General features: G+C 42.5%; 2 protein-coding genes and 1 long non-coding RNA gene across 4 annotated transcripts in view; 1 reads left to right on the top strand and 2 right to left on the bottom strand.

The window, feature by feature from the left end:
- The first annotated feature begins 741 nt into the window (after window positions 1-741).
- LOC118696589 (uncharacterized) overlaps window positions 742-15,156 on the top strand; it is a 146,633-nt gene continuing 132,218 nt past the window's right edge. Inside the window, exons 1-2 of the long non-coding RNA XR_004981658.2 lie at window positions 742-1,546; window positions 11,079-11,121. This is a non-coding gene — a long non-coding RNA (uncharacterized LOC118696589). The remainder of the gene's footprint in view (window positions 1,547-11,078; window positions 11,122-15,156) is intronic.
- On the bottom strand, window positions 2,786-9,701 carry KRT222 (keratin 222). 2 transcript variants are annotated; one of them, XM_036398800.2, is made up of 6 exons: window positions 9,569-9,701; window positions 7,816-7,944; window positions 6,886-7,106; window positions 6,270-6,346; window positions 6,001-6,106; window positions 2,786-4,670 (listed from the first exon to the last, which is right to left on the bottom strand). In XM_036398800.2, exons 1-6 carry the CDS (start codon window positions 9,662-9,664, stop codon window positions 4,457-4,459), a joined length of 843 nt encoding a protein of 280 aa, XP_036254693.1. In that variant the 5' UTR covers window positions 9,665-9,701; the 3' UTR covers window positions 2,786-4,456. The 2 variants fall into 2 exon arrangements, with proteins under 2 accessions (XP_036254693.1, XP_036254694.1); XM_036398801.2 differs by having other exon boundaries at window positions 9,487-9,601.
- KRT12 (keratin 12) lies at window positions 11,259-14,991 on the bottom strand. The gene is made up of 8 exons (XM_036398778.1): window positions 14,330-14,991; window positions 13,883-13,965; window positions 13,507-13,663; window positions 13,076-13,237; window positions 12,852-12,977; window positions 12,272-12,489; window positions 11,926-12,008; window positions 11,259-11,725 (listed from the first exon to the last, which is right to left on the bottom strand). The coding sequence occupies exons 1-8, from the start codon at window positions 14,972-14,974 to the stop codon at window positions 11,628-11,630; spliced, it is 1,572 nt and encodes a 523-aa protein (XP_036254671.1). The 5' UTR covers window positions 14,975-14,991; the 3' UTR covers window positions 11,259-11,627.

Below are 15,156 nucleotides of genomic sequence, written 5' to 3' on the forward strand. Positions count from 1 at the left end.
GTGTGTTCGGCTGCCCCGCGCCCCACCGAGGAGCCAGGGCAGTTCCTGCACTCTCCGGGACGGCGGCGATTCCAGGGGCCGTGGCGAATCTGCGGGATGCAACCCGAGCGCCGCGCGAAGGGCGGCCCCGCCCGCCATTAGCGGCACGGAGGCGCTGCCTCACGGGGTGTCCCAGTGGCTCCCGCGGCGCCTCAGACCCGCAGTGCCCAATACCCCGCTCGTCCTTTTCCCCCGCGCCGGGAACCCCGGTCACGGTGCCTCGAGTGCTGGCTGCCGGTGGCGAATCTGCGGCGCAGAACGGGCGCGCAGGGAGGGCCTGCGGATGCTTCGTGCCCGCTGCGCTTTAGCGCCTTTCCACCCTCACGGGCTGCGCGCGGCCCCTCAGGGGCGTTTGGCGCCTTTTTCCCCTCACGGGTAGTGGGCGGTCCCTGAAGCGCCCCGATCCCCGGGCTGCTGTGAGGCCACGGAAAACGCTGCGGGGTCGTGTCCGAGCCCGAATAATATCCCATAAAAAGCAGCGATGGAGTCAGGTGAACCGTCCGTCAGTGCTGCGGGGTCCTGTTCTATGCAGAGTGTGGTGCCGAAAGGGCTGTTTGGGATGGCAGCGCTTCCAGAGGTGATTGAGTGGAGCAGGATGAGCTCTGAGGGCAGCGGGAAGGTGCCGGTGTGTGGGAGAATGTCAGAGGAAGGGGATGGCGTTAGAGACGGCTGTGAAGGCAGCGAGATGGACCCCGGGTAATAAATATGATAATATATGATAATTGTTAACTGAATCCGCCTGACCATCTCAAAACACTCTGCTGCTGAATCAGACAGGATTATAAATTACCCAGTAGTCTGGGAGCAGTGGAATTGTCCACAATTCCTTGCAGAAATCAGCAAAGTTATCACACATAGGTAAAACCCTCACAAATATCAAACAAGGTGAAGGGTGTGGCTCTGAGGGTGTGAGGAGGATGGAGAGTTCCAGACCTCAGTATTCAGCTTTAAGAGCCTTTTACACTGCAGATTATCAAGATGACTGAATTAAATATCAAAACTTTGTCAGTGAAACTTGAAATAGAAAGTTTCATGTTGAGTGTTTTACGTTGAAATTGAATGTTTGGCATTGAAATGCTCTCCCGTGGCCAATAGGATGTATTTCTAGAAATTCATGAGGGAGAATATGAGTGGATCTGAAGGAAAGCCAAGGGGAATGTACCTGCCTAATCCAAAAGGATGGTAGAAGGTGAAAAGAGGAAAAAGTAACTTAACATGGGTTGCTGCAAGTTGGGTCCATTTTTCTTAATGCCTGCAGTTCCACTGGCTCAGTTTGTTTTCATGCTTAAATACACTTGTTTTTATGAACAAATAAAGAGTCAAGAGCTCTGCCCTCATCTGCTTAGATTCTGCTGACTGTACCCACAATGGACATTTGTTGCCATGCAGCAGAATAATCTGTGACTTCAATTTGATATTAAAGCAAGAGCTGAAGAGATTCCTCAGCCAGCAAAATACATCACACTAGTTCACCAGCTTCACTGGGGCAGGAAAAGGTAAAGAAAAGGTGAGAAAATGCTTCTAAGAGGTGAAAAATAACCTGGTTTCCCCCCTGCTTTTGACTAGGCTCCTCTACTTTCATACATTCACTTCTAGTTTATTAATAACATGGTTTTGTTGATAGTGTAAATTGCATTTAATGTTAAATTAAAAATTGAAATTTTAAAATATTTATTAATTGTTTTTAAATTTAACTTTAATTTTAAAATTTGAATTATTTCAAAGGTTGTTTTTTTTTTTTTTAAACGGAATTGTTTATTGTGGTGTTCAAGTACATTTATGGAAACTCACATTCCATGCTAATAGTTCTAAATCATTATGTGTTTTCAAAGCCATCAGTGTATTTCCTGCTTTGTTTTATTCCCCTTTTTTGCTCTTTGCCTTAATTCCATCTTGTGATAGTGAAAGATTTCGCCAGCGTAGACTTTTTAATACCCTGTACAACATATGAGTAGTTTTACTGATTTAATGGAATTGTTTATACTGCACCATGCTCACCAGGGGGGATGTAAAAACTAATTCTTACCCAACTGTTTTAATTACCAGCAGTTTCATAAGCTTTGGAATGAGGACAGACATTCACTGGGAAGTAGATTGAGACAATAAAACTCGTTTTTACATCAGCCGTTTGCAGGTGCTGGTTGGCAGAGGCTCAGCTGGTCTGGATTTAATTAGAACCACAGAAATGAAGCATTCTCTGCCACAGTATTAAGCTTCAGTGTTAATTTTTTTTTTTAATTCAGCTTTAAAGTGACCTAAAAATGAGGGTGAGATGTTATTATTTTGATGCCCATGTGGAGTTCACGCTGACACTTGTGGAATTTCACTGCTACGTGAACAAAAGAGAGTTCTTTACATTTTGAGAGATGAAATTTGTGAATAATGCAAAAATAGATACTTACTGAAAGAGGTGAAAATCTGAGTTAAAACCAGAATGCCCACTTGAACCAGGCCTAGAGTAGGAGAAGCTACTGAAGTCAGTCTCAGGAAGTCACACGTGAAGCAAATAGCCAGGGTGACTGGATTTACCAGGACAAAAGAGTAAGTTTTGTAGCAGAAAGACACTCACATGTTATGGTAAAGATTCTGAGGGAATTTGTGTCTTTCTAATTGCAGAGAGGATCTTAGAGAACACTTGTTACAGTGCTACAGATTTTCCTATCTGTAACTTTTTTGCATTTTTCTTTTACTCCTTTCCACTTAAGGAGAAGACATTGACACACACACAAAATATGCATGGACAAACTCCATTTTAATACTTTTTTATTGTAGTACTATAATTTACTTTGGTAAATTCATATCCCTGTTTAAAGTGCCTTAAAGCAATTAAAACTTAGTTTAAATTCAAGTATTGTAAAATGTACAGAGTCTAAGCACAAAAAAAAAAGCTGCATAGTGAAAATACTGGAGCAGGCTGATACATTCAGGATGCCAAGTACTCAAGTGGTAACAACAGCAGCTCATGATTCAGGTTAAGGATAATTAGCAAGTTTGATACAGTACAGACAGGACAGGGCAATATCAATGCATTGTTCTTACCATGAACAAAGGATGGAAGCATAAATTAACTCTGAAAGAATCTGCAGTATCAGTTTTGTACACATGCCATAAGTAATAAGGCAGATACTGACACTGAAATCAATCCTGTACATGCTGCTGTAATCCAGCAAACCCGTGTGTGGATTCTCCAGACTCTGAGCCCCAGCAATCCTGGGTTCCAGTGGGGCCTGTGGCATCCATCCTCTTCAGAATCCTCACAAACAATCATTGTCAGCTTCATACAGTCTTGCTTGAGTCTTTGTTTGAAATTTGTCCTGTAAGGTTTTAGAGAAGGATGGCTGTTCCTCTGTGTACCGGTGCAGGGTTTCTCTTGGGGTTTGTGTTTGCCCACAGCTACTTTGGGTAGGAGTGGGGGGTTCTTGAGGGGTCTGCTTGAATTGTACACTGAATTTGTAGCCCTTACATCGCCCAGTTAATTTGAAGTAGTAACAGTTGTACCCTGGTGTAACAGTGACTTGTCACATGGACTAGGTCAACAGCATCACTTACCTGTAGTGTTTGTCAGAAGAGGAATTTGTTGAAGATATTTTAATGCACATTGTTATTATAAACAAAATGAATGGAATACCAGCATTCAAGTGGTTGTTTGGCTCCTCCCTTTTGAACAATTAGAGAGTAATTTCATTTGCCTCGGCTAAGAGACTTGTAGTACAAGGGTGAGTTTGGACACATAAGAAAATTGTTGATTTTTCAGGGGAAATTACTGCTTCAAAATCAGTTGAACAATATGGCTAAAGTGTTACTGCATTGTAACAATGCTTTTAAAATGGATGTGTATGGATGTAAAGACATTTTTGCTCAGTTGTTGCCTGAAAAAAAGGAATTTAAAAATACTAGCCACTTTTAAAAGAAAACTTTGTTAATAGTTCATGTATTTTAAGAGTATTTTCATATGTAATTTTTGCTGTTAGAAAGAATTATTTTAAAATATATTGATGACAGCTGTGATATAAATTATTGCAAGGATTCACCAGTCATTATATGAATGGAATATTGAATAGTTAAGAGAAGCAAATAGGCATTTCTCATTTTTGGAAAGAGAAAAGAAGTTCTCTTTTACAAAGGTAGAATATGTCAAACTATAAAGTTCTAGTTTAATTTTTGTAATATTTGGTGAAATTCTACAAAACAACAACAATGAGAATATGAAAGGGCTGCACCCAGAGTATAAAACCAGTAGAAGCTGGGTTTCTTGGAATTGGAACCCCCTTTCTTTTAAAGGACTTAAATGGTTTTCTTGTATTGATCCAAGTGCTGGGTGAGATGTTGTGGTTGTAGCAGACAGCAGCCGTGGGAGTCCATCCCCTGCTCATTTCCAGAGCCCCTTGTGGATGCACTTTGAGGGAATTGCCTGAGGTTAAGGTTTGATGGAGGGGATGCTGCAGGATCTCCTCATCACCAGCCTGACTTCGATGTCGGGGAGGCTTTTCTGTTTTGTGTGCAAACACCCTTCCTCTGTGGCTGCCAGGTGGAGATCGAAGCGCAAGGAAACGGACTTTTTCCTTAAGCGAGGGTTGTCCTTAAAGAAAGAACCTTCCCATTCCTTAATCACTTCATCCACTTTTTCTGTCCTGAAACAATAAAGAAAATGTATTTATGATTTTTTTAGGCTATACTGGTTACCTATCTTCAGAACTGCTTTTGAAACAGAGAGAGAAATGGCATCATCAAGAGTCGAGTTAATTTATATGGGACTGAGATAGCAGTGGTGTCTTTTTTTTCCAGGTTCATTCTCCAGAGAAGCTAAATAAAGGGTGAGGGTTCATTATGTTCTTGTTTTTGTACTTTTAGGTAGACATGGCTACAAAACCACTGCTCCAAATACTTTAGGCAGTTTGTTTCCAAGGAGAAAGTTTGGAATCCAAGCTCCAAAATTTTGCAAGAAACCTCAGTACTGTAGTGGGCAGGACAGAATTCCTGCATCTGAAAACCTTCAGACTAGGGAGGAGAAAATCTAGTTTAGACTCAAACCTCAGAATGTGGAGCTATATTACATTAAAGAGAAAAAAGGGCAAAAGTAAGATAGGGAGAATTGAAAAGCCAGCTGATCCAGGAATATTGAGGCACCCAAATCCTGTTGATTCAATTCTCTGTGTGTGTGTGTGTCAGAATTCAGATCTGAAAGTCAGGCTCTGGGGCCTCACCAGCTGAGTACACTGCACCCAGCAGAGTAGCTCTGTGCAGATCTGAGTGTGTGATGAACAAAGCTCCTGCCCAAAAATAAACGTCACCTATGGAGTGTGTCTGCTGGACCTTATGATGACATTAATTTTTTTCAGCAGCTGATTATGGTTCAGTGCTAGGAATAGCCCACTAGAGTGTGTTTAAAGGTAACATTAAATTACTGTACAAAAAAAGCTTAAAGAGCAGGAGGGAAAAAAAAAATTGAGGCAATCCAATACTATTAAAGTAATTTCAGTGAATAACACATCCTCACAGACTTTCACATGCCTGCTTGGGAGCCAGGCTCTCCCTCCCCTGTTTGGGGAAACGTAGGAGTTTCCAAGGAGCAAGTTGGAGCAGCTGAGCCTGAATTTATGTGCATAAATATGCCCCAGAGGGACTTCCCAAATGTGGTCTGGGCTCTTTGCTTTCAACCTTAGCGAGATGAATTATTCATAGTTTCATTCTTAACAGAAATAGAAATTACAAATCAGAAGCACCAGCATGGTATTGTTTGCTTATGAAGCTAATACTAATAAAAAGAACTTTTAAATGTAATGTATTGTTAAACCCTGCCATTCAGTGCACCTTCAGGAGCTCTCACTGTGCTTCTGAAGCTCCTGGGCTATGTGGGCACGACCTAACAGATACCAAATAACGGAAAATTCAAAGCTGCTGAGACGTAACCTCCACCCTTTCCTTCCAATTGTTATTTTGTGAAATTCCTGTTTATCTTACTGTACAGTGCCATGAGCTTCAGCACTTTCCTTCATGATGTTTCCATCTAGGATTGCTTGTTTTGTCATCAGTTCCACCTTCTTTGGTTTGTGCTTCTTTACATCCTCTGTAAAAGAATATGCAGGTGTACAGTGAGCAAGGGCAGTACACAGGACCTGGAGGTATTTCCCATACATTGGAAAAGGTCCTTTTTTAATATTCAGGAATTTGTCAGTAGTTGTGAACACTTAAGGCCAGAATCCCTTAAGGAGAAGGTGCCTGAAACTCACCTGAAGGCAGCATAAAGGTGATCTTGCTAGTGCTGGGTTTTTTGTCATCCTTCTGGGCAGGTATTGAGCAACGGAACCTGCAAAAAAAAAAAAAAAAAAGATTACAGGCATCTAGTACTATTGAATTACTTTAATTCCTAACTTGTCATATGAACAGCTGTGAGAAATTTAAAAGTGTGAGAATCACAAGAAGTTCTGTTTGATCATGGTAACTATTTGCTGGGATTTCTTGTTCTGAGCCCAGAACTGGAGGAAGTGTCTGACAATATCTGTGCAGTTTCCTGCAGGGGTCTGTGCTGGTCTGAGACAGGGACTCCCTGGCCAGCACTTCATGTGTGTGGACTGGCCCCATGTGCTGTGACACCTGAGGGGACACAGGATCCCAGGGACCCTCACTGAGGGAGGCTGCAGTGCCTGAGCTGCTCTCTGCACTGTGTGTGAGACACTGAGCACCAGAAACTCTCCACTCAGTGAAGCTACCTTATAATGAAACCTTTTCTAAGACTTTATACTGTAATTTTTTAATGTTTAGTTCATGTATTTTACAATTCTGATTATGTGAGACCTTCAGAAACGGAAGACAAATGTGAGATCTTTTTCTCTCAGCAGCGAGTACCTGCTCTCCTCTTGCTCCAGCAGACTGCGATATGTCGCTATCTCCTCCTCCAGCTTCATCCTCGTGTTCAGGAGAATTTCATGCTCTCGAAGCTGTTTCTCAATTCCTCTTCTCACTTCCAACAACTCTTTCTCCAAGCATTCAATCTCACCTTCCAAATTTTGTAGCTGCATGTGGTACTGCTGCTCCGTGGCCCGCAGTGAACGTTCCAAACCCTTTTCCTGTGAAATTTAAGTCATATTTTAAGATTTGGAAAGTTTGTGTGCAAAGATGTTACAGACACACATGGTTTCATTAACAAACTGTATTTTTACATAAGTTCTTGTAAGATTATTCTTTAAGAACAGGAGTCAAAGTATTTCAAGGTAATACTTTGGCTGAGAAGTTTTCTAGTAAAATCTGTGGTTATTTAAAATCAGATGAAAGTGTAGCCATGTCTTGCACAGCAACCCACTGCCTTGAGTTTACAGATCTCTGATTTTACAGTTAAACAATGTCCAGCTCAGTGCTGTATGAAGTGTCTGTGTGCTCTTGGAGCTTTTCTGTACTGCTGAATTGAGCAAAAAGCTGACATTTTATTACAAATGAATTGATAAATCTGGTCCACACATTAAAAAAAGGTCATAAACATGCTGTGAATTGGTAAGGCAGAATGACCAGGAGCTTGGTGAGGGATTATCATGCAAATATATGCTTGAGAGCTGTGAAAACAGAACACCACACGTGTCTGGAGAGGCAGATCCTGCTCCAGAACACGCGCTGGGTCAGTGTGTGTGAGCAAGGGCTCTGTGAGGAGCTGGAGCCCCCCAGATGAGGGATTTCTGCAGTATGGTGGCTGTGACTGTCACAGAAATCAACTGTGGGATAGTTTCCATCAAGGACAAGACTTCTGTTTTCCATGAGATTTCAGGTTTCATTTCTGACTCTTACCACAGCATGGAGAGACTCGATTTCCACCTGCATGTGGTGCCACTGCCGTCGGGCTTCACACAGTTCTGCTCTGGCTGCCTTTAGTGCTTCTGCATCTTTGTCCATTCTTTTACTTGTACCTTCTTCTAACTACAGGGGACATACAAAAGACAGCAATATCAAAAATATTCAAATAACGATAATAAATTGGCACGTAGTCTGGTTGGAATTTTTGTTAGAGTTGTATAAATGTGTGAAAGCTCACAGTGAGGAGTTAATATTTTCTGTACTGTGTAGAGGGAAAGTCCTTATCCCACTGTGTTCGATGGGAAGTGGTTGGCCACATCTCTATCCCTGGCACCTTTGTCCTAGAGGAATTCTCATACAAATTACCCAATTGTATTGAGACCTTACTCACTTCCTGGCTTAGAGGAAGTGCAGATGGTTCAAGCTTCCAATTTTGAATAAGGTGCTTTGATTTTAATGTGTGTTTGATTTCAGGGTTTTGGGTTTTTTTCCTTTTATCCTGTTAAAGGTAGCTTTTTAAAACCACTCCTGATCATGTGTGAGGTCATTTTAGATTGAGACTTCTCTTTATTTTCGATAGTATGTTCCTGCAGGTAACTTCCAGAATGATTGCTTGGCTTACAGAAGTTATTTTTCTTTTTTGATTCTGAGTTTCCCTGCAAGTGGTGAAGATGCCCTAAGCCTTTGAAACAGCACTTGCTCTTTTGCATATTTTACTGCTTTATGCAGGTTCTTATGATGACATTGACTTTAAGAAAATAATCTCTTTAATTCAAGTCTTATGAACTAAGGAAAATAAGGCTTTTGTTGCCCTGTACCTACTGGCCTATTGCAACTTTACCAGATGGTCATTTTGGTGAAAATCTAGGTTTGTCTCATCCACAAGTGAGCCCTCAATGTTCTTTGCTTCCCCTTTCATGCCTGGGTACTGCAGAATTTATGTGACACGACCAAACCAATGTGCATTGGCTGCTTTGTGCCAACCCAAAGATAAACTTGGCTTCCCTGTGGGGTGTGCAGCTGCCGTGTGTCTGGCACTGTGCTGGATCAGCCAGGCTGCAGCAGCGCCTGGCCTGTCCTTAAAACAAACCTCTGGGATTCCTGCAATACCTGCTACAAGGTGACAGAATACCTGATTCCCCCCTGAATCTCTTGACATTTGGTGGCTCAAAATTGTTTTGCCATTTGATTTCAGCTGGGTTTAGAGCTGTTTGTATGTAAATCCCTAACAGCAGCATTGTGTGTTGGTAACATTTAATCGAGCTGTATGACAGAACGACTGATATTTGCTGAAAAGCAAAACATAGTTTTTACTGTGAGCAATAGAAAATAGTTCCTGCAAAGGAACAGTGTACTTTACTAGAGGGCTAAAAATGGCAAAGATTGCTGTATATAAAAGGATTCTCTTCAGGATTCTTTTTTCCTCTGAGATAAGTACATGGAGCTAGAGGTTACCCTGTTACAGCCTATGTCATCATCCCTTAAATCCCAGCAATAGCCCGGCTGCAGGGACAGAAAAGCATCCTGATGAATTACACAGCATTCGTTCAGTATGAATCCATACCCCTGACAAAATCTATTTCCGATTCTTCTAGTTCACATCTTACTGCGGTAAAATCCACGTCCCTTCCCCGAAAATCTGCTGCATTGAATGAATTACTGTACCTCATAGAGGCTGCGGGAGGAACTGTACGGCCAGGGAATGGCTCCGTACTCTGCAAGGTGTGTGGCTGTGAGGAGGCATTACCTGCGTCCTTGCTGAGCTGACGGTCTTTATCTGATTTCGGGTGATGAGCGATTCATACTTTGCCCTGATCTCTCGGCGGAGCCGAGCCGGCTCCATCCTCCTCCTCCTCCTCCTCCCATCCTCCCCGGCTCCCGGCTCCGCTGCCGGCGGCGCGGGGCTGCGGCCGCGGGGCCGTTAAAGCGGCAGCGGCCCAATTTGGGGAGCGCGGGCGGCTCAGAGCCTGGCAGCCCGTCCTGGCACAAAGGATAGCACTGAAATAACTATTCCTAAATCATGCGCCGAAATTATTATATCAAAGTCTTAATGGTTTTTGTGACGCTGTAACTGTAGGGTTTTATAACTTCAGAAATGTGAGGGTAAGAGAGAGAAAGCGAAGCATAAAGGTGCAGCTGCCCAGCATGAGGTGCTCTGGCAAGAGGACATGGAAAGACAGAGCTTTCCAGCAGCATAGCTGGGTTGCTGGCAGTGTCACTGGCAGGTGTCTCCACCATTGTTAGGGATGTCACAGCATTTTCATCCCTGAAGACATTTGAGACTCAGTGAGATGAAGCCTCGAGTGTCTGACCTGACCCACTGCTGAGGAGTGCCCCATTTCAGAAATGAGCTGGGCTCCGGGGCATCCTCTTTTATGGGCAAAAACACAACAAGGAGGGAGAGCAACCAGCACTTCTGGTGGTGAGTAGTGCTGGTTCAACATTTGGGAAGGCCTTTGGCTCCTCTTCTGCAGAGGACAAAGTTCTGGTGAATGTACACTTCAGACACATCACTGCTGTCAGGAGAAGGGTCTGGGTTGTCTCTGATGGTGTTTCAGAACCTGTGCCAGGTGTTGGTGTGCTCAATGCACACAACACACGAAGTATGTGGGGTTCTTCTCCCTTTCCTGACAGCTCCCAGGCAGGTCCAGCACAGGTTGTCTGGTGTGCTGTGCTTCTTCATTTCCTGCTCACTGGAGCACTGTGTGATCCCAATGATCTTGTCTGCTAAGAGTGGCTCCTACCTACTTCCTTTTACCTCTTGTTCATTTAATTTTTTTTTCAGTAGTGCACAATACCAGATATGCAGTAAAAAAATTTCCAATTTCAATAGAAATTTAAAATTTAGCAAAGAGAGAAATGTGTTTTTGGCTCTAAATGAGAATATACAATAAAACAGGCAGTAAACTTTCATAAGACACACATCTTTTTAGAAGTCAAAGTATTGTACCACTTAAAAGTCTCCTGCTGTAAAAAGGCTTCCCTGTTCTTGGCTGTGTCTGTTGGCACATGTGAAAGGATCCTGTGTTTGGATTTTCTTTTCCTTAGCTGACTGTCTTCCAGTTATTATCCACTCTCTTTTCTAAAAGTGTCTTAATTATCCTTATTCTGTGTAGTTCTAAACCCAAAATATTGTCAGTGTTTGTCATTGATGGGATGAGAACAGTTACATAAGAAAACATTAGGAATCCATCAGACAAACACAAGGTATTGCACTTGGGATGGTATAATCTAATGCTTTCTATCTTTTTTTTCAGGTGTAAAGGGAACACCTGGCTATGAGATTCATGAAGGCTAAAGGTAGGCAGGTGTAAGCAATTGCATTTTTCCTAGGACTTGTGGAACTTGGAATTCTAGCTGCTTTCAATGTTCATATTTTATTGCTGGCTCACCACACAGCTGCAGGGGGTCATGGAGAACAAAAGGACACTAATACATTAAAGCTTGTAGAGTACTTTTTATTTGGGATGAAAACTGAAAAATGAGATTAGAACAGCAAAATTATTTTATCTATTGGTTACTAAAGATTATAGAAAGGCAAATCTGATTAAATGGGTGCTTCATATTTCTGGTTATTGAACAGAGATTTGATGATATTTTTAAAGAACACCATGGAAATCATACAGGTAAGGCTGATAGAGTGAAGCAGGAAATGTATGTCTGCAAGGAATGAAAGTGCCAACTTCGTCTTATCTAAAAGATTCTGAGTACAAAGCCAAATGTTTTATCACTTCATACAAAAGAATAAAGTTATTTATCCATTTTGGCTTGGAGCAAGTGGATCCTTTGCCACATCAGATTGTGCCTCATATCTTCTCTTCAACTTCCTTAACGTGGGATGCAACAACTTTTCCATCTACCACTTCTTCGACAATTGTCTTGATCTTTCTAGTTTTGGTTGGATCTAAACATCATGAACAAAACAAAGAATATTTATCAATGTATTAAAAATGATAAACCAAAGCAGCACATGACCAGGTACCCCCTTTTCCTTCCCAACTGGCTTAATGAACTCTCTGATGTAGTTAAACAGGATAACATGTATTATTTGATTTGTAAGAATGACTTTAGAAACAAAATTTTATTCAATCAAGTTCTACCTACCTTGAGAAGAGTCCAGTGATTGTGTTTGAGATTTGGACCCTGTCAGGGATGAGCTTTCAAGTGTAACTGCCTGTCCAGTGCCCCTAAAAGGGAATCAGAGACATCACTATTGCAGGATGTGTGATAGGATCAGGATAAATTCCCTTTTCATGGTGACATTGATAGGTTATTTAAGTAGTGAGCAGAATGGCTCACTCTCCTCAGTCACGGTAATATTTCAGATCCCTGTATGTGCCTTTTTGTCACTTGGAGAATGTTCCACTTATTTCACCTCTTTTTTTCCTGGAAAGGATTTTGCTACAGAAAATAAACGCAAGGAGATATTTTGTGTCAACCAGTTCCTTACACAAACTCTCCATCCAGCAGGCGCCGGTAGGTTTCAATCTCCATTTCCAGACGAGTCTTGATGTCTAGGAGCTGCTGGTACTCCGCGTTCTGGCGCTCCATGTCAGCCCTGACCTGGAAAAGCTGGGACTCCAGGTTCCCAATCTGCATTTGGATTTGTGACAGCTGAGCGCAGTAACCACCTTCCGTTTCTGCTAAAGTGTCTTCCAGGGACTTTTTCTGTGTAAAGATATTAAATAATCTCTGGGTAAGGAAAAAAATCTCTTAACAAAACCAACTGAAGTACTTTAAGGGAGTGAGCACAGCTGCATTACTCAGAGGGTTTTATTTTCTTTTTGAAAACAGTGGTTTGAAAACTTTCCCTTGTCACTTCCCTAAATGTGATGTAAAAACTCATCGGCTTTGTGACATGCTCTTTGCAATCCAGTTAGATATATTACTGCTATTTAGAAACTAAAAGAATATAGGATTTAATTGGAAAGAAATGCAAATCCTCAATTCTATGGAATAGGATTAGGTCTAAAAAGACTTTTGAAGTTGCCGAATTGGCTCTGAGCAGTCAGCAGCTTCCCAGAACGTACCATGGCAAGCTGAGACTGCAGCTCTATTTCCAAGCTCTGGAGAGTCCTTTTCAAATCTGTGATCTCGCTCTTTCCTGACTGGAGCTGCTCAGTGTGAGTGGAGATTTCCCTTTTCAGCTCCCCGCTCTGAAATGACAAGGAAGAATGGGGTGTAATTTTACTGTTCCAAGTATTGAATTGATTTTCCCATGCATTTCACTGAGTTTGCTCTCTCTGGTTGTTACTTTTTCATTGAACCACGCTTCGGCCTCTTTACGGTTTTGCTCGGCAATGACTTCGTATTGTCCTCTCATATCATTCAGAAGCTTGGTCAGATCAGTCCCTGGGGCAGCGTCCATCTCCACACTGACTTGGCCAAATTCACTGCTTTGGATGCCCTGAAGCTCCTGGAGACATTGAAAATAAAGAGAAGGTTCTGTTAATAAAAGACAAAATAGTTATACCAAAATATATGTAAAGAAATAGATATGGTACAAATTCTGTTTCAACAAGGATCTGTAAATTGTTTGTCGTACTCTTTCAGCAAACTCAAAAATTAACAGCAAACAGAACCTATAATGAAACCCAGGAACTCCCCCTGGCTTAAATAAGGGAGTAATTTGATGTTTCACAATTTCATGTATCTTGTTTTGAATTCACAAAGGAAAAAAATTACCTCTTCATGATTCTTCTTGAGATAAGCCAGTTCTTCATTCAGGCTTTCAATCTGCATCTCCAGATCTGCCCTGGTCATGGTCAGCTCATCCAGGACTCTGCGCAGACCATTGATGTCAGCCTCCACACTCTGCCGAAGAGCCACTTCATTCTCATATCTATGCATAAAGGGATTAATTATTATTTTTCACATGGCCAGTGAGGTCAAATGCAGACTATTAATGTGGTTTATTTTAGCTTTAATTTGAAAACTTAATACACATAATTATTATAATACTGCTTAATAATTATACTACAAGTATTCTACAAGGAAAGAGATTTTTAGTACAAAAGAATTTTTTCCTTAAGGAGTTTTTATAACATTAAGATATCCTTACTTCAGTCTGAAGTCATCAGCAGCCAGTCTGGCATTATCAACCTGCAGAATGATCCTCGCGTTGTCGATGGTTGCATTGATGATCTAGAATACAAACAGTGTTCAGAGAATGATGTTACAGCCCAAAGGCTTCATGGCTTTGTAATGGCTTTAAACTTTGTGTTCTACAAGGGTTTGTAGAATTGCATTCCATCGCTGCCTTCTCCTTTATTCAGATTAGACAAATCACTGTGTGACACAGCTACAGAACTGCTTTAAGGTACAGGAAAAATTCACCACATGTCACCAGTGCAAGGTGACAGAGGTCACTGCAAATGTCAGTACCAAGGGATAAAATGTGCTCTTGGTTTCTGAAAGAAATTTGCTGCTTTCATTAATACTATTAAGTATTTAATTAATACTATCGAGTTACAACTATAAAGATACATTAAATACATTGCTTTGCTACCTTGTTTCGAAGATCTTCAATGAGAGGATAGAATTTACTGTAGTCATTCCCAGATCCAGGGGTGCCAGTGCCAGGGCCATTTTTCTCATACCATTCACGGATTTTGCGCTCCAGCTCGGTGTTGGCATCCTCCAGAGACCTCACTTTGTCCAGATACGCAGCCAGACGGTCGTTGAGGTTCTGCATAGTCTCTTTTTTTGAGCCAGAAAGAATGCCACCATCTCCGGCACCAGCAGGGCTAAACCCACCTCCAAAACCAGTCCCTAAGCCACCACCAAAGCCACTTCCAAAAGCAGCACCTGAACTGCTGCCAAAACCACTTCCCGAGCCTCCCCCAAACCCACTGCCTAAGCCACTTCCATAGCTACCACCCAAACCACCTCCAAAGCTTCCCCCAAAGCCACTGCTTAAGCTGCTCCCAAGTCCTGCACCTGAACTGCCCCCAAAGCCCCCACCAAAGCCAGAGCTTGAACCCAACAGAGAAGCTGCACCAAAGCCTCCACCAGACCCCCCACCAAAGCCAAGCCCACTGCCACCAAAGCCTCCTCCACCACTGGAACTGGACATCCTCAGAGATCCCCCTCCAATTCCGCTCCGAGAGGAGAACTGGCGGGGCCCGCCGCTCGTGCGCACGGAAAGGGCCATGGTGCTCGAGGTGCCTGGATCTGCCCCGTGGAGGATACAGCAGAGAGCAGGGCAGAGCAGGAGCAGGGTCAGCTTTATAGGGACAGCAGTGGGTGTTTCAGGAGGAGTCCCCACCTCCTGGGGAGAGCTTTCACTCTCTGTCTCCCTCCTCTTTCGGGGGGATGTCAGTTTAGTATGTTCTG

The sequence above is a fragment of the Molothrus ater genome, chromosome 27 (assembly GCF_012460135.2).
Source record: "Molothrus ater isolate BHLD 08-10-18 breed brown headed cowbird chromosome 27, BPBGC_Mater_1.1, whole genome shotgun sequence".
In the NCBI taxonomy this organism is placed as follows: domain Eukaryota; kingdom Metazoa; phylum Chordata; class Aves; order Passeriformes; family Icteridae; genus Molothrus; species Molothrus ater.

Coding starts and splice junctions, on each gene's coding strand:
- KRT12 (XM_036398778.1), bottom strand. CDS start 14,974: ATGGCCCTTTCCGTGCGCACGAGCGGCGGGCCCCGCCAGTTCTCCTCT. Junction 13,966..14,329: donor TTGAAGATCTTCGAAACAAG/GTAGCAAAGCAA, acceptor TTTGTATTCTAG/ATCATCAATGCAACCATCGA. Junction 12,490..12,851: donor TGCAGTCTCAGCTTGCCATG/GTACGTTCTGGG, acceptor ATCTTTACACAG/AAAAAGTCCCTGGAAGACAC.
- KRT222 (XM_036398800.2), bottom strand. CDS start 9,664: ATGGAGCCGGCTCGGCTCCGCCGAGAGATCAGGGCAAAGTATGAATCG. Junction 7,107..7,815: donor TCGAGTCTCTCCATGCTGTG/GTAAGAGTCAGA, acceptor TAAATTTCACAG/GAAAAGGGTTTGGAACGTTC. Junction 6,347..6,885: donor CTGGAGCAAGAGGAGAGCAG/GTACTCGCTGCT, acceptor TTTTTTTTGCAG/GTTCCGTTGCTCAATACCTG.